The sequence below is a fragment of the Branchiostoma floridae genome, chromosome 11 (assembly GCF_000003815.2).
Source record: "Branchiostoma floridae strain S238N-H82 chromosome 11, Bfl_VNyyK, whole genome shotgun sequence".
Taxonomy (NCBI): Eukaryota; Metazoa; Chordata; class Leptocardii; order Amphioxiformes; family Branchiostomatidae; genus Branchiostoma; species Branchiostoma floridae.
In genome coordinates this window covers 8,475,197-8,493,733 of record NC_049989.1, presented here as the reverse complement: position 1 = coordinate 8,493,733, position 18,537 = coordinate 8,475,197, and the positions used below count along the sequence as shown (strand labels likewise).

The window sequence follows — 18,537 nt, the reverse complement described above, 5'->3', positions numbered from 1 at the left end:
TTTCAATATTGATTGTCACCCAAGCGTCATAATTATTAATCAAAAGGCACGTAGTTGGGTACCTAAACTGCATTAAACGGCTATTCGTACATTTCTTTATCAGTCTGCAAACTTCATTGGCTGCAAGTTATAAATAGAACACCGTATATGGGCATAGACTATACCATCATGAATAATAGGTATACTGTATTTACAGTGATACCAATTACTACTTTTCAGTCTAAAACTTTACATGTAATAGATTACGACAGTTTTTCTACATTGATCTTAGTGTGACATGCTGCCATGCACATCAGATTAATTCACTGCTTACTTAGTATCTTTCCTCTCAGTAACCTGAAAAGTCACCCCTATACCGAGAGTGGAATCAGCTAGAATCAGTACTTCCGGGTTGCTTCCAGATTTCATACTTCGACACAACAGTTCATACCTTCAGTGCTCTGTTTACAGTCAGTGGCACCATGATCGTCGAGTTTCTATCCCTCCACGCTAGCCTGTGTGTTGTAGGAATCATCTTGTCTATCTACGCTTTACACGTGGAGTTGGAGAAGGAGAAGAACAAGAGCTATGTGGCGTTCTGTGACTTCAGTGACCGAGTGAGCTGTACCAAGGCCTTCAGTTCATAGTAAGTTGTTGGACTTGGAAAATATAGTTCAAGGGGGAGGGGCAGAGAAGCAGACATATTCAGAACCATACGGAAGGTTTTATATGGGTTATGCCATTTGCATGAAAAACAACCATTTTCCCGCCTCGCGTATACTAAGCAATTTAAAGTTTGTTGTACATAGTTTAAAGAATCATATAAATGGGTGGTCCAAATGTTGCTGTCCGTCGAAGCTTGTGATTTTGCTGTTTACATCGTATAAGGCATTCATGTACATAGGGGTATTTAGCGGATAGTAGGAAGACATCACATGGTCATATTTTTATTTGTACACTTGTAAAACAGTTATGGCAAAGGGTTTGGACTACTCCAACACATCGTAGGGGAGGACAGCATCCTGATTCAGCCTAACAGTGTACTGGGAATCATCTTCTATGTGCTTCAACTTGTGCTGGGTAAGTTTTATATAATATGATATGATATATTTAATATAATATAAAACAATGGGGGATTCCACTTGTTATAATGATTATGACTAGGTACGGGTAGTGGTAGAGAACATTCAGGCGCAAGCCTGGTTCAGGTCCAGGGGATCAGGTCCCGGTCCGGACCAGAACCTCCAGGACCTGGAATTGTGAAAACTTGTGAATAGACAATACTCAAAATAATGTTCCATTTTGCTACAAAGGAATCTTTGTGGTGAAGTTACAAAATGTAGTATCCCACTGGCATTCTAAATTCCTATCTTCATGTAAACAATGTTAAACCAAGTGTTAAACCAAACTCGGTAGAATGACTTAAAACACTACAATATTTTACTCTTGTTTTCTTTTCTTGGGCTTGTAAGCTAAAAAACATGTGAACGCTTGCCGATATACATCCAAGCTGGTCATTTTCTCAAAACCCAGTCCACTGATTTTTTTCAGGCTCGGTATTTCTGGACCAGTCCAACAAGAAAAAAAACGGTTGTACCGTACTATGTACCAGTCCTGTTAACTTGATGCTTGCTACTTCAAGTTTTCTTTTTAACATGCCACAAAATTTAAGTGTCACAAACACTAATGAATCTAACTTTCAGTACCTACATGTATGAGGTGATTTGAACACAAGTTTAACTAGAAGTCTAGAACTAATCTTTTTTTCTCACTCTCCCCTCCACAGGATATGTCGGCGGCTCCGTGTGTGTTCATCTCCTGTTCTACACATCCCTCCTGTCCTGTCTGGGGTGTGTGTGGCTGTCGTATGTTCTCTACTTCATTCTGAAGGACACCTGTGTGGTCTGCATCTCTACATATGTGGTCAATTTTGCCATCATGTTCGTCAACTATCAAACTTTCATTACCTTATAAATCTGGAGTATTAGTTTATATAAAATATACCTTACAGTCATAGGATGGAGTGTAGAACAAAGAGAGATATGTGGGAAGATAATTAAGAAAATCAGATATATGTACCATCCCTTTAAGAACTAATAAACCCATTATTTAGAATACAAGGTAAATTTCATGTAGAGGTCATCATTTGTTGCCATATCTCCACAAAGGTTTAGGTTTAATATGAAACAAATCTGAATTCCATCTGGTTGCCAAACTAGAGTGAAAATAAATGGGATCTAATACCTTGTTTATTTATTTGCATTATAAAGCCATTTATGTACAAAACATATAAAGATTTGTCATCCAATATTTTAAGTTTGAATATCTGTATTCTTTTGTTGTTCCTCTTGTACTTTGTTGTAACTTTGGATATAGGTCTTTGAAATGCAATGCATGTATAGTCGCCACATACATGAAGGATACTTGTACTTGTAAAGATCAGAACATGAAAAACTACAGAAAAGGGTAACCTGGAGTTTTCTTGTTCTTCATGCAAATGTGAAGCCTTATAATTGTGGCTGTTTAAAGAGCGTTCTAATGTTGACAAGATTGTTTACTGCTCTATAACTGTTATAGTATTTTATATGTAAATAAACCAATTTTGTATTCAAAGACATTCCACTTTCTTACAATATTCACAATTACACAATGCGTCCTGAACGCCATGTTAAGTGTGCCAGTCTAGTTGGTCTTTACATCATCATAACAGTGACTTGAACTGAAACTCAACATGAGGGGTACGAGGGTGGCTCATTTACACACTGTTGCAGCTGTGGCTACACGTACATGTACGATGATAAAACTTGCACCGTTTATGAAAGAAACAGACATAGACAGGAAATGGCGAAGGAAACTTGAGGTCAAGTGTGTTTGTAAGACAGGTAAAAGGAAGGTGGTGGTACTACTGTAGGTACTAGGTAGTTTGTGTCTGAAAACGTGTCCCGTCCGGGAGAACTTGTTTAGAAGTCGTGGCGTTCGGAACCGCTGCATGACCTGAATAATACAACATCTCGCGAATATGTAAACACAGATACAACGTTATCAACTTAATAAGTACATCGTAGAGGCACAAAGCAAGCAAGCAAGTAGAAAGCCAAAGGTGTCAAAGCAAATCGGATAAACTTTTCAAGCAGATGTTGGCGATGAAGATCGTAATGTTTTCTGAGTGACGACGGACGTACTTCTAGGATAGTCTATTTTCTCATGTAAGCAGATGGACAATTGAGTAAAAGGCCAAATGGGAAACTGGTAATGTCCAGTATATGATGTAGACATGAATCTGGACATGAATGTAGGCGGCGCTTCGACGGGCGGACATGGTGTTACAGAGGCTCCTCGCGCGGCGCCTAAAACTATCCTTTTTATGTCAGGTTGTGTCTGAAACGTCATTCCAGATGCGTGTTAGGATGTTTAGACCCATATAGGACAGTTTTCACAGGCATTAAGAATAGGTTCTTGTTTATTTTCATGTTTTAAAGGTCGGGACTACATACCCCATTAGAGCCCAAACTGCAGTACTGCTCTCAGGCGCGTCCTGAAAAGTGGCTGAAACGACCGTCAAATTGCCAATTTACGCTGTTTTCGGGAATGGGGAAATGATGGGAGGCTCGCAAAGGGTTTGAATTTTTGCGGCTGAATCGACTGTGTCTTTCACCCTGTCATCATTTGAGATTAACAATGGCAATATCTAAGGTATTTCACCAACAGAAATACGGGATATTATGTCGGAAATGACATGTTTGATAGAGTAAATGTCCTGTAAATTGTCTGCTGGCAATTTACAGCATACAGTCATACCATGTACATCCAACTTCCAATTCTATTTTGGGAAAGACGATGTCGACGTTCAACATTTAACAACAAAAGTGACGATTTTCTGTTTTTATCAATAGATCCAAATTCTATTTCAAAATGTTGTAAGCGGTGTATATCACTTGTGATGTAATTCAACCTTAAGCGCCTGGGGAATCGTTTTGATGGGCCCTGGACGGAAAGGACAAGACTTATAGTTAGTGTTACCCTATACCGGCCCTGTTTCGCTCCTATGATCGCTCCTTGCACGTTTCTGTAAATACATTCAAACATGACCTGTTGGTGTCATTATTATACATGTACTCAGACTTGTAATCCATTGTTTATTACAGCTAACAGTTACATATCTTCAGAAGAGACCAGTTTGATGCTATTTTATAAAACCAGTTTATGCTACGTGGCATGCAACAGCTCACAAAAATAGATTCTATGATGGTTTCGTAGACAAGCCATCTTATGCGACGATAAACTAAATGGATCAAAAGCGCCGACTAGTGACCAAAAGTATCATAGCATCAAGAGCAGTATAGCATGCCATATTGCCGGTCCAACTTCTGTCCACAGCATGTTTGTTCAGAGCCCACGAGAATCATCACTACTCGGACCAACACCACTAGATCATTAGCGAGACTTTCGATGAACAACAAGGTGAATAGCTCCCAAGATTCGGCCGCACTACTTTGTACCGCGGATAATTACTGTGCTGTTCGGTCTGCAGGTGGTATTGACGCTGATTGGTCGTGTGGATGTACATTCAGATAATTCTGTTGATATAGCACTGCACATCAAAAAAAGTTACGTGCTGATTGGTCGAGTAGAATAAACTGACAAATCAATGTGCAGCTACTATGACACTCCACATACGATCTAAAAGCTGACTTATTATACCACCACATAGTAAGTTTAAAGCATCACTGGATTTCATGTTGAAGTGTTAGCAAATAGTGTACAAATGGCGGTGATTATACAACTACAAGCTGAATAATTTCAAGATTTTAGTCGTACTACTTTGTACTGCGGATGATAACTGTGTTGCGCGGTCTACAGGTGGTATTGACGCTGATTGGTCATGTGGATGTACATTCAGGTAATTCTGTTGATATAGTACTGCACATCAAAAAAAGTTACGTGCTGATTGGTCAAGTGGAATTAAATGACCAATCATTGTGTACCTACTTGCCCATACGCTATCATACGGTAGTCCATCTGCAGCATTTATTTCACTGACTGCTAGGGGTCGCTCTTAAATAATCAATGTAAAATCGTATTTGCAGTATTACTCTTCTGTCTTTCTTTTCTAGTTCGCTAAGCGGCGCCCTTGACACGCAGAGAAGGTACCGATTTTTAGATTGATACGAAGTGTGGAATAGATATGGAATGCTTTAGTAACGTTACTTTGATGGGAAGATATAACATACAATGTTCCAGAATACCTGGATAATCTTAACCTTAGGGCTTACCTCACCTCCAGTCGATCAGCTGCTTCTGATTTGTATGCTCCAAACACTCTGCAGATGTACAGGTTACAGGGATTTTTTCTGCAAATTATACTCGGAAGTCACATCCTCTCCAAAAACATGGAACGGTGAGCCAGTGTATACTGCCAGTAATCTCTATGGATACATGCATATGTTGATACAACACTAATGGAATACTGCAAAACTGGACTTGGAATTATTATTTACTTGGTTTGCATAACGTCTTTGGTTTACAAAACATATCTGCATGACACCAACTATGTTAAAGTCAAAAGCAAAATTACACAACAGAAAACAGCCATTAAGTATGAATGTTTTGTGATGTATTCTTTATGATTTTAGGCAGATCATCATCGATCAGCAAATTAAAATATAAGTCCCACAATTAAAATGTTTATAAAAATACTATTATTGATGAAGCAAAAACAGGAAAAAGTAGATTGTGGTGCAATAAACATAATATAAATAAATCATAACAGCAATAAAGGAAACCATAACTATCCACTTTCAAAGAAAAGTCTAGAGTATGCACCTCAAAATAATTACTGGTTAAATAATAAAAATGTCCCATTTGATAATAATTGTTATAGTAATGTTAGATGTTGAATTCTACTTCTCACAATACAACTCTCAAAATGTGGTTTTGCACAAGAAAAGCATATGGTATCAAACAGCCAATTGAGCTACATTATATGTATATTGAACAGTACTTCACAATGTTAACAAAATCTTACAAATGTTAGATAGAAAGGATATTAACCATTATGTAACACAGTATGAAGATGAAATTTACCAGCTATTGCTTTGTCGTCATAATGTTTTGAACACAAGACGGCTGATACATACATAATGTATATTGTGAGGCTATACAGCTGAGTTGTCTGATGCCCAAAAGTACTGAGACCAATATATAGTCGTACCAAGAAGATGATAAAAGCTCCTTGGTCTTGCACACAGTTTTGGTATACAGGGATCTGTCTGGCTATATGCACATATCATCTGCTAGTGACTGTAAGAAAAGTTTTGACTTGTTTCATATATAGACTGATGGCACAGTGGCAATCACAGCATTGTCCGTACCCATCAGGACAGATAAATGATGGCACAATTACTTGCACAGGTTATGTACATCAACTAACGGTGGATCTTCTACATATTAAATTCAAAATTGAATGTTCAATGATTAAATAAATCACAAATGTCATACTTAATCATATATAGATCACAGCTACATAGAAATCTCAAACATATCTATCTAACATATGGCTACAATTGTCATTTGCACACATTGAGACATTTCTATATCATATTCCTTCATAAAAATCCATAATTTCAAAGGAAGGTATCTGGCTTGATGAGGTATTTTCATCACCTGCAATTGTAAACTTAGCTCTAAATTTGCACTGTCCTTATTTGGGGCTGCATTCTTGGATCTGTTGCTTGCAAATTGACAGCTACTTCTCAAATAGATGACTCTGTTACTGGAGGTGTTGGTGGTTGATCAACCATGTTTTCTGTGAGGGAAACAGTTTATATTAAAAACAGCTTTACTAACTTTAAGAAACTGTACATGTATTTGTATGACCTATATAAGTTTATCTCTACATAAAATATAAATATGCCAAAAAGCAGTTACTCAAGCAACTGGATATGCATGATTTGGGAAATGGTCTGACGTTTCAACTAGCATCCAGTAGTTTTCATCAGTGACACTGAAGTGATCTGAAACAAGAGCTTCTGAAAAAAGCTAGTCTTTCGCTTACTTATATTGTGTAGGTAAAATTGTTTGGCATAGTTTGGTCAAGCGTGGGTGCCAAGTCTGCAACGTTGGCAGCTCTGGCACAGTTTGGTCAAGTGCTAGGTTATATAACTGTTTAGTAAGGTAGTGGTTCTCACAGAGTATATTTTACTTGAACTGTATAATAACACAACTGCATGAATGATGTTAACTTTATTCGGATTGTTTCGCTGTTAAGAACGGCTCTGTTACAGTACAACAGGGTTTTATGAAAGTGCACTGTAGTAATCAAATTTATCAGTAGATGTGTCCTGAATTTCTGCAAGAACAAACAAAGTATTGTCACCATAAACAACTGAACATAAAATATTAACATGGCATATACAGTAATGGAAATATTTTTTTTAATGGCAAGATCATGTGAAAGGTAGATATTTTAAACTAAAACAGGTCCGTGGTATGTTTAATGGAACGTTTCGTTTCTTTTAGTAACGCAATTATGCTTTTACTTGACGGAGTCGTGACGTCACGCGTCAGACTCACTCCGTCGAGCTCGGTCAGAATCTTCCCTTTCGAAATTATAAATTAAATGTGGGTAATTCTATTTTCAACGCATCCGAGGGCTACTATTTTGCTGAAAGAAGTTTGTTACACGAAAATAGCCTGAAATTTCTTAGAGTAAGAAATTTCCGAATACGCCCCCCTCCCACACCATGTCAGATGCGGCGCACGCATCTTACACAATTCTAGATTTTGTAGCGGTGATTTTCCATAAAACAAAGTAAATGACATGTCAAACTGTTCTCTACAATGTCTGTTTTATTATAACCAAACAGCGAACATGTTAGTTTATAAATTGTATACAATCTTACGAAGAAATCCTCACCGTTCACATCCGTCTCTGCAAATTCCTGCTTATAAGCCATACAGAAACCAAGCAGCACATTCATGGTAGGCCGATACGTATGTCATAACGTTACATACCGTCGAATCTGCAGGGTAGAATATCTCGCTAGCACGATATGGCATGGACCGCAAACCAAGCAGCACATTCATGGTAGGCCGATACGTATGTCATAACGTTACATACCGTCGAATCTACAGGGTAGAATATCTCGCTAGCACGGTATGGCATGGTCGACCCGGACGGACGGACGGACGGACAGACGGACAGAAATCTAATATCGGTCTGATTGCCTTTCGCCGCGGAAGCGCGGCGAAAGACAAAAAACTGGTATCTTAATATCCTAACTATGAATGAAGGCAATCTTAGATGTCCCATACGAAACATTGTAAGAAAATTAAGTCAGGCTGACTGTTTCCAAAGCCATATCCAGTTGCTTGAGTAACTGCTTTTGGCATATCTTATTACCTGGATATCCAACTTCATCAATGTATACATCAACAAATACAAATATATGACAAATATGATGGGAAATATGTGATACATGTCTTTTATCATTCAAACAGTGTTAAAGTTCCACAAACCTGGGGGCTGCAGTTGCAAATGATTTTGGACAGGTGGCGCTGCTGCATCACTTCCAGTCCCATCTGTTGGCATCTTCTCTTCTATCCCCCCTGCAGTATTCTGATTGTCCTTTTCCTCCCCTGTAATGCTGAGTTGTTCCATCTGAAGATTGAGGTCCATCAATGCTGGTCTAAGAAACAGGAAAATAACGGCAAATCATTATTCCGATATTGCCAGATGACGAAGCTTGTACCGGGGTGGCTGCAATAAAAAATCATGCACATATGAAATAGAAACCTGAAGTGCACATTGTATTAAGACAGGTTATTTTAACAATGGTTGAACGAGAGTGTGGTGCCAGTACACATGGATTTTGATAGAAAATCATAAAATTATAGTTTGATCATTAAAGGGTATTCCTGCTCTTGATCAAAACCAATCTTATGCATCTGCAGATAAAGCACATATAAACCATATATACCTGTCTGGTTCTCTCTCTGTTCCTGTGGTACTACTCTCATCGCCTCCCTCATCACTGCAGACATCTTTGGTCCCAACATCAACTGAGTTAAGATAGAAATGTCCCCAAAATATCACTCGTACAATGTTAAAAGTTTCAGTCCATACGCTGCCTGGCATTGAAGCACAAGGTGTAGCATCATATTTCAACACAATTTCTTATCAAAATAGTAAAGGGGACTGGACTAGAAGGGAAGCCAGCTACATTATGGCACATTAACCATCATTCAAAAACAGAGGCATAATTTTACCTTGGAAAGCCAGACTTCTCCAGTACTTCTGATGAACATGAAGGGTGCTCAACATGGACTGTACTGCCCTGTAAGGAAATATGAATATTACTTATAAACAAAGTTGTCATACACTATATCATAGAGACATGAAATATGGTTGTAAAGATTTTACACATCTCATTCAGTTCCAAGGTAATCAAGTATTCAATACTCGAAATAGCTTTTTCACAAGACTAAAATTCATATGTAAAGAAAAGTATATGGAAAGTTAAAAGTGTACTGAAACAAAAAAGCACATAAGTCAACAGCTGACTGCATTAGAAAGGAAAGTTTGGAATATACTAAGTAAATAAAGGGGGGTGTGAGACTATGAAGAACTAATAATGGATGTACTTACTCTTCACATGGAGGGGAGTACTCTAATGGAGGGCAGGGGTCCCCCAGGAGGATTTTGGTACATTCTGACATGGACTCGGAGATGGATGACAGGTTGTACCCCCCCTCCAGCAGTAGTACGACCCGCCCCCCTGCCAGGCTGCTCAGCATGTGGGTCATGTGGGCATAGCCTGGGGGGGTGACATCACAGTGGCCTAGGGGGTCCCCCCTCGCCGCATCAAATCCTGCTGAGATGATGACAAGCTCGGGGGAATACTCGTACGCTATGGGCATCACAACCTGGACGTGGAACACACAAAAAAAAGACAATTTAAGACAGTAGATAATGAATCAAACATTTTAGTTTGAAGGTCTTATCATTCTTAGTCCATGGAAATTGTCTACAGACCCATATATTTCTGTGTAAAAAATCACAATGATTCAGTTAATACAGAGTATCATTACTGTGTCTTTCATTATGCCGGTGTCCATATTTGCATATTTCTGTAAATCACTGCTGAAGTGTATTCTCTTATATCAGATACAAATAACTACTTCTAAATGCCTACAGCTCACAGAAGAGAGTACTAGAAGAATACTCTAAATTTTACTGATTAAACACAAAAGTGTTGTGTAGGCTTTGGCTTAAGTCCCTTGAAATGCAAATAGGGACACCAATATGGTGGCCAGCACCTGCCTTCTTTATTGGTGTGCAAACTAGTGAAAACATTCTAAACGATTTATAAGACAGATAGATAAATAAGTAGCTGGAGAACCTAGACTTAGTCCATCCCCTGACCTGTTGAAATGCAGCCATGTACTCAGGATCCCCCATGCCTCCCCTACTCCATGGCACGTTGACAGTAAACCCCTCCCCCGGTCCGCTCCCCACCACGGTACAGTCAGCATCGGGGCTCCCAGGGAAAAACATGCCGTTGTCATACCTGGATGAAAAATGCATAATATTGAGTATTAATTTTCTGTACAGTTCAAGTTAGATCTTGACACTAGGATTGAAAATTATAACAGATTAGATTATTACAGCAAAAGGATTGAAAATCTAGGCTTGAGATGAATATTGTAATTTCTTTAACAAAGTTTCATGTATATGGAAACTTGAGTTAAGCTGCATTACCAAAGACAGTTGCTAGAGGGCCATTTTGTCCTTGGTTTTGTTTACAAAATACAGTTGTTATACTTATAGTTCAAATTTTATAAAAAAATCTATTCAACTTTTCTTCAGTCACTTTGACCTAAATCAAAACCAATTTTCACAGGAATTCACCTCATAGTTGTTTCAATTTCTTCACTAGTAGTATACTCCTTCCCAGAGACATTGCCAACAAAATGGTTAAAAGCTGAGTGCTGTTGTTATGGTTACCTGTGTATAGATATGTAGAGCACTGTTGGGTCGTCCACAAACATGTGTTGTGTACCGTTACCATGGTGAATATCCCAGTCCAGTATCAGTACCCTCCCTACCCCCAGTCTCTTCTGAGCGAAGCGAGCTGCCAGGGCGGCACTGTTGAAGATACAGAAGCCGCAGGGTTTGTCCACCTCTGCATGATGACCCGGCGGACGGACGACAGCAACGGCACTACGTACGCTCCCGGTGGCGACCGCCTCCACGGCGTTCATGGAACACCCTGCCGCTAGACAGGCACTCTTGGGGTGAAGGGAGAAAATTGTCCTTTTGGTTACATTGTAAAATACTCGTTAGGAATCTTATGAAATTGTTGGAAACATCAGTTCCAATCACCAGCACTGGACAAACAACAACATTTTAGTTGCTAATTATATATAAGATGTCAAAGAAGCAACTTTAGGACCTGTGCATAAATAAAACCTGTGTATTTCCTCTTAACTGCTATGTTTGAGTATACCTCAATCACAAGAAATGGGGAGGGTTAGGTTTGTCTCCTTTTTTGCAGATTTTGACCAAAAAAAATACAAAGTTAAGAATGTATGCAAATCAAGGTAAAGTTAATTTCAATGAACGAATTCCCGCGCTATAGCTGGCTACACTGTTTTCCTGTATACCATTCTACAACCATAAATGACTTTCTTCACCCCTCCCTTACCTTGTATGTGTCGTTACATAGGAAGATGGAGTTGAAGTCTGCCTGTGTTCTGTTCAGCTGTCGGGGTGTCATCTCTGCTGTCTCCTGCATCAGCTGCAGGTGTTCAGCTGTGTGCAGGTACAACAGCTCCTCTTCTGTAGCCAGTCTCGACTCTAACTTAACACACCTGGTACAGAAGGGTCAGAATTAGAACACCTGTCCGTGGTGCTGAAATGGAACACCTGTCCATGGTACTGAAAGTCAACATCTGTCTATGATACTGAAATGGAACACCATTCCATGGTACTGAAATGGAACACCTTTCCATGGTACTGAAATGGAACACCTGCCCATGGTACTGAAACAGAAAACCTGTCCATGTTACTGAAACAGAACACCTGTCCATGGTACTGAATTGAAACACCTGTCTATTATACTGAAGTGGAACACCCTTCCATGGTACTGAAATGGAGCACCTGTCCATGGTACTGAGATGGAACACCTGTCCACGGTACTGAGATGGAACACCTGTCCATGGCACTGCAATGGAATACCTGTCCATGGTACTGAAATGGAATACCTGTCCATGGTACTGAAATGGAACATCTGTCCATGGTACTGAAATGGAGCACCTGTCCATGGTACTGAAATGGAACACCTTTCCATGGTACTGAGATGGAACAACTGTCTATCATACTGAAATGGAACACCTTTCCATGGTACTGAAATGGAGCACCTGTCCATGGTACTGAAATGGAACATCTGTCCATGGTACTGAAATGGAACATCTGTCCAAGGTACTGAAATGGAACAACTGTCTATGGTAGAGAAACAGACCACCTGCCTATGGTACTGAATTGAAACACTTGTCCATGGTACTGAAATGGAACATCTCAGTACTGTCCACAGTATTGAGTGGAACACCTGTCCATGGGACTGAATAAAACTATCAGTATGAGAATGGAATATATCTAGATAAAGAGTGGAATGCATTTTCCTAAGTTTTTACAACAGGAACGTTTAGTCTGACCTGTCCTGCAGCCTGTGCCTGTCCAGTGCCTGCATGATCCTGCGGATCCTGTACGGTTGTTCCGGGTGGCCGGGCATCCAGATGTTGACATGGTTCATCATGGCCTCATCATGTACCAGCCCCACCTCACGTCCTGATGTACAGGTACCTGATACAAACAGGGGAACAATCATGGTTCATCATGTACCAGCCCCACCTCACGTCCTGATGTACAGGTACCTGATACAAACAGGGCAACAATCATGGTTCATCATGGCTTCATCATGTACCAGCCCCACCTCACGCCCTGATGTACAGGTACCTGATACAAACAGGGCAACAATCATGGTTCATCATGGCTTCATCATGTACCAGCCCCACCTCACGCCCTGATGTACAGGTACCTGATACAAACAGGGGAACAATCATGGTTCATCATGTACCAGCGCCACCTCACGCCCTGATGTACAGGTACCTGATACAAACAGAGCAACAATCATGGTTCATCATGGCTTCATCATGTACCAGCCCCACCTCACGCCCTGATGTACAGGTACCTGATACAAACAGAGCAACAATCATGGTTCATCATGGCTTCATCATGTACCAGCCCCACCTCACGCCCTAATGTACAGGTACCTGATACAAACAGAGCAACAATCATGGTTCATCATGGCTTCATCATGTACCAGCCCCACCTCACGCCCTAATGTACAGGTACCTGATCCAACGGGGCAACAATCATGTACTGAAGGATTGTTTATTGTTACTTGTTTATTGTCGAAGGATAAGGACTATATGATATTATTTCAAAAGGTAATGACTAATACTAAACAACTCATGAAAAAAATAACAGAGATATTAGTACTAATCATATTTTGTGTTAGGCCGGAACAACCAAATTTCATAGATGACATCCACACACTTATTAATAAATCTTATCCGATTTCAGAAAAAAAAACAGGAATTTTTTTCTTCTTCTGAGAGATGGTCCGCATAACAATAAAGTACAAAAATGGGAAAACATGTTGTGCTGTAGCCTAGTGCCATACTAGAAGTGGCACTAGCAAGGTAGCCATGACTATACTATGATGTCTATTTTGGAAATCTAGCAATGTTTTTTTTTTACCCAATCTCATCATTTTTTAATTCTGCAGAGGACGTCATTCATAAAATTTACTTGCTATGGTCTTAGGGTTATTTGAGACATAGTAAAAGATTTTGATGTAAACATACCCCTTCCAACGGATCTCCAGAGGGACTTGTCTTCGGAGTTTTGTTGCACATGCTGATCTTCCTCGCTGGTTTCTGTTGAAACCTAGATGGCAATGAAATAAGTTGATATGATAATCTCAAATTCAACCTAGTCTTATGAGTTCCTACAAAGATCATTCATCAATCCTAATGCAAAAGTCATAAAAGAAATTCTGCAGGATTAAAGCTTATTACTGGGTACTGAAAGCACTTCCAGTTGTTACGATGAACTCCGAGAACGTTCCGTATGGTCTCCACGGAGCTGGGATCAGGCCGTAGCGGGGGGAGGGGCGGACAGGGGTCTCCCAACAGAGTTTCCACACACATGGCGACACACTCGGACAATGTCTGTATGTTGTACCCTCCCTCCATAATGGCACAAACTTTTCCTTCAGCGAGACCTGAAAAAACAATAGGACTCTGCGTTTGCTTTTCGAATGTATAAACAAAACACACATAAAAATTCAAATTCAAAAAAGAAGACAGATTATGAGTCAAAAGAGGAATAACAGTTACATAGTTTTTTTGCCATCAGTACACTTGGTCTCATAACAGTTTCCATAGACAGAGGATACTAACAAACTTTTCGATGTCGAACTTCAATTTTGTCCCAATATTTGGCTATAAATTTCTAGATGCATCTATCCTTCATTAGATATATGACAAGAACTTTTGCCATGAATAGGAAGCAGGCTGAATAAAAATCAAAACTGGAAACTATCTGACTCCACTGCCTACCAAAAAAAGACTGGGGCCGACTTTGTAGCTATTGGTTTTTCTAGGGAAGGTCAGGAAACAGACAACTAAACATTTTTTCTCCTAGACCTAACCATGCTGCAGTACCTTTCAGCATGTGTAGGAGGTGTGCATAAGCTGATGGGGTCGTGTCCATTTCTCCCTTGGGATCCCCGGCAGCTGAGTCAAAACCAGCTGATACCAGAACCAACTGGGGGTCAAACTCATACGCCATGGGCATGAGGACCTAGACACATGTACAAGCAACACTCATGAAGAAGCGAAAATGAGCCACAGAAGCCTGAAATGAGCCACAAGAATTCCAAACTAACATTTGGGTAGAGACGTCACAACCCAACAATGCTGCTATGTTGTCTTTTGCTACTGAAGATTTTTTTGTTTTACAGAAAACAAATGTAAGAATGAAACTAATAAATAAATTTCAGGTTTCAGAAGAAGAAAATGCAACTTTTTTTCCCAACAGACATCAAATGCTAGTGTCATTTTTGTGGCTGTTTCAGTATTGATGTTGTTCTGAGTTTAGGTTAAAACTACCTGTTAGCATGTGAAGTAAATGAGCATAGCAGACAGGAGACGTGACCATCTTTCCCATACGGTCTCCCACTGCTGAGTCAAACCCAGCAGAAACCAACACAAGCTGCGGATCAAACTCATACGCCATCGGCATAAGAACCTACAGGGAACACAGGCAAGTGTATTGAAGCATTTTACATGAATTGAAGCATTGATTTTTGACATAGTTAAAATAATGTTGTTATTGATCAAAAGCAATCTGATGCATCTGAAATTACATGCTAAAGTTTTATGTAGCAAGCAACTCATCGCAGCAAAAATAAATTTGCCTACTACACACTACTACTACTACTACTATTGTACATACTACTACTATTACTACTACAACTACTACTACTGCTACTATCATTCAGTCTATACATGTACCAAGGTTTCATGCATACCTGTTGAAATGCAGCCATATAGTCTGGGTCTCCCAGCCCTATCTTATTCCATGGCACATTCACGTTATAGCCTTTTCCAGCCCCCCTCCCGACAAAGCTGTAGTTGGCTCTCTCCATGTGTGGCCAGTACTCCATGTGCTCGTATCGGTGGATGGAGAAGAAGAGGACCCTCGGATCATCGTAGAAAAGGTCTTGGGTTCCGTTCCCAAAGTGGACATCCCAGTCGACTATCAGCACCCTTTCCAAACTGTACTTTGTCAACGCTTGTCTGGCTGCGATGGCGATGTTGTTGAAGAGGCAGTAGCCACAGGATTGGTCTCGGTCGGCGTGATGACCGGGAGGGCGTACGACGGCCATTCCGTTGCGTACGTTCCCGGTGAGGACTTGGTCCATAAGTTGGAGGGTGCAACCAGCAGACAGACGAGCACATTCAAGAGACTTGGGGTGGATGGCTATGTCTTCAAAAGTCTCTGCAAGAGGGCATACAAGACAGTTTACTTCAAAATATAAACATGACAGTTCAAAATCTAACCTCTCCCCTCCAAAAAAGTTTTAAACTTTAAAGCCCATTAGCCCAAGTTTAGGCAATCATATCTCCATTGCTACTTTTTCTATTATACTGTATTGTACATCACTTGAAAGCTTATCTATTACACTTAAGCTAGCCTTTGATGATAGCCTTCGGCTAGTTGGGTAGCCCTGGCTTTTTTTTCTCTTTACAGCCAAATTGATCAAATCAAAATAAAAAAACCATGATACCCACATGTTGTAATTATTATTTGGGAGAGAAAAGCTGGGGCTTACTATGTGAGTGAAAATTTTAAAAGTGCCCCATTTTGCTCTCTCAAATGTCTGCTTTTTTAATATGATTGTGTCTTAACTCATTAGAAAGCTTGTTTATTGCCCTTTGAAATGATATATAATTTCTAATGAAATGTTAACATCAGAACAAAAATGTCAAGAAAACTTCCTTTTTCAAAATTAAACATCCAAAGAAAAAACATGACATATCAGGATGGCTCCCTCAGGGTTTTACAGTGATAGATGCTGGGTACCTGAGAGCTGTCTTAGCTGGTCTGTTGTCATGGTAACACTGCTCTCCAGTTTCCCCAGGAGACCCTCAGAGTGAATACTGAGGACCTCTTCTCTAGTGGCAGGGCGGGAGGGGATGGTGACACATCTGCAGGACAAGATGTTATCAATCATAACTAATATATTCAGTGGTATTTTTTCATGGAAGAAACTACAGATACCCAAAATAGTACTAGTATAGTCAACAATTACATGATTGTTGCAAAAATACAACCCATTTTGTCAAGAAATGTGTACATGTATTGAACTGTTCAGCTCTCAAAAATATCCTTGCACTGCAAGTTGCAGCACTTCTGGGGCTTTCATATGTGTACTTAAAAGGGTGACTATACCAGCTATATGTACAATACTATCGGTATCTATACAGAAAAAGAAGAGATAGGCAAAGCATAAAAAGTTGTTCATTACCTGTCCAGCAAGCCTCTCTGTCGCAGTAATGTCAGCGTCTCAGTGAACCTTGCTGGCCGTTCTGCCTTACAGTCGCTCAGGTCCTCCCACAGACAGTGGTAATCTGCCATTCTCTCATCAAACACCACCCCCGTCCCTTTGGGTACAGGCCTTTCCTCCAGGCTCAGTCCACTCAAATCTAGGAGGTCCAGCTCTTTTTCAGCCTTTCTTGCTTTTCTTCCCTTCTTCTTTGCTTCTTGAAGTGACTGAGTGTTTCCCCTCCCCACCCCGGTGGGAGTGACATTCTTCTTTTTGGAACCTCTTCCTTTTTTCTTGCCTGATCCTGTCCCCTTACCCTGCTCGCTATTCTTGTCCTCTGGTGAACTGTCATCTTTCGTCTGGTTTGGTGTGACGACATCAACAATACCTTCAGCTGCAGGTGGAATTGTGGGATGGCGAGGAATGTTTTCAGGGACAGACGGAGAAATACTGCTTGCTTCTGTTGTGCTGTCAAAGCCTTCTGTGGTTGGTTGATTGTCCGATGCTGGAAATGTGATTTGTTCTGCATTCTCCATGCTTGCTGGTTTATCACCTTGGTTGTCATTGCCCCTTGAGACAAGTTGCGCACCAGCAGTTGGCACTGTCACATGTGTGGAAATCGCTGCAATTTCTCCCTGAGAAGTGTAGTCCAGTTCTGGAATGTCTACTGTACTAGTTGGTTGGTTTAGATTTCCAGTTCTGTCAAAGGAAAGCACATTGGAGGATGTCCCATGTTCTCCTGATGATGTTTCTCCATCTTTGGGTGGTGACTGAGGTTGTACACTATCTGTTGGTGGTTGCACATCTCTGCTCAGGGGTTGTAAACTATCTGGCAGTGGTTGCACATCTTTGCCCAGGGGTTGTACAGTATCTGGTGGTGGTTGCACATCACTGCTCAGGGGTTGTACATCTAATGGTGGTTGCACATCTCTGTCCAGGGGTTGTACACTATCTGGTGGTTGTTGTACAGCCCCTTCCATATTTGTTGTTTGATATATGGCAAAGTTATCTTACCACATTCCTATGGCACTGGGATGTAGCGATTGAAGGATCTGAAATTTTGCAATGTACAGTCATGAACAGTTGTAATTATTTGCACCTATGCATATGTGACACGCATGCATGTATGAACACAGTACACACAAACACACTTACATACATACATCCACACATGCACTCACATACACACTGACACTATATCTAAATATGAATATAATCATGAAGTTTAAGATGACAAAACTGTTACGTGAACTTTGCCCAAGTGGCCAGGCCAAGTCCAACAATGAATGGCCACGCCCATCCACGGTCCACCAAACTTTTCCAAATAAAACACACAAATAAAATCAACGATTACTCTATAACGTGCTCTGGATGTGAATAT

The 18,537-nt window shown here is 40.3% G+C and overlaps 2 protein-coding genes across 3 annotated transcripts; one reads left to right on the top strand and one right to left on the bottom strand.

The window, feature by feature from the left end:
* The first annotated feature begins 358 nt into the window (after nt 1–358).
* On the top strand, nt 359–2,594 carry LOC118425571 (vitamin K epoxide reductase complex subunit 1-like protein 1). Its single transcript, XM_035834504.1, has 3 exons — nt 359–625; nt 950–1,059; nt 1,766–2,594. Exons 1-3 carry the CDS (start codon nt 462–464, stop codon nt 1,951–1,953), a joined length of 462 nt encoding a protein of 153 aa, XP_035690397.1. The 5' UTR covers nt 359–461; the 3' UTR covers nt 1,954–2,594.
* Nucleotides 2,595–5,460: 2,866 nt separating this feature from the next.
* On the bottom strand, nt 5,461–18,302 carry LOC118425637 (histone deacetylase 6-like). Of its 2 annotated transcripts, none has more exons than XM_035834612.1 (15): nt 17,139–18,302; nt 16,694–16,818; nt 15,639–16,108; nt 14,770–14,908; nt 14,122–14,327; nt 13,909–13,990; nt 12,694–12,841; nt 11,685–11,850; nt 10,985–11,268; nt 10,403–10,547; nt 9,626–9,903; nt 9,247–9,314; nt 8,958–9,039; nt 8,497–8,666; nt 5,461–6,784 (listed from the first exon to the last, which is right to left on the bottom strand). In XM_035834612.1, exons 1-15 carry the CDS (start codon nt 18,134–18,136, stop codon nt 6,732–6,734), a joined length of 3,414 nt encoding a protein of 1,137 aa, XP_035690505.1. In that variant the 5' UTR covers nt 18,137–18,302; the 3' UTR covers nt 5,461–6,731. The 2 variants fall into 2 exon arrangements, with proteins under 2 accessions (XP_035690505.1, XP_035690504.1); XM_035834611.1 differs by lacking the exon at nt 14,770–14,908 and adding an exon at nt 15,217–15,355 and having other exon boundaries at nt 17,139–18,300.
* Nucleotides 18,303–18,537: the final 235 nt, after the last annotated feature.

Coding starts and splice junctions, on each gene's coding strand:
- LOC118425571 (XM_035834504.1), top strand. CDS start 462: ATGATCGTCGAGTTTCTATCCCTCCACGCTAGCCTGTGTGTTGTAGGA. Junction 626..949: donor ACCAAGGCCTTCAGTTCATA/GTAAGTTGTTGG, acceptor CTTGTAAAACAG/TTATGGCAAAGGGTTTGGAC. Junction 1,060..1,765: donor TGTGCTTCAACTTGTGCTGG/GTAAGTTTTATA, acceptor TCCCCTCCACAG/GATATGTCGGCGGCTCCGTG.
- LOC118425637 (XM_035834612.1), bottom strand. CDS start 18,136: ATGGAAGGGGCTGTACAACAACCACCAGATAGTGTACAACCCCTGGAC. Junction 9,904..10,402: donor ACATGGCTGCATTTCAACAG/GTCAGGGGATGG, acceptor TTCCACGTCCAG/GTTGTGATGCCCATAGCGTA. Junction 9,315..9,625: donor TACTCCCCTCCATGTGAAGA/GTAAGTACATCC, acceptor ATTTCCTTACAG/GGCAGTACAGTCCATGTTGA.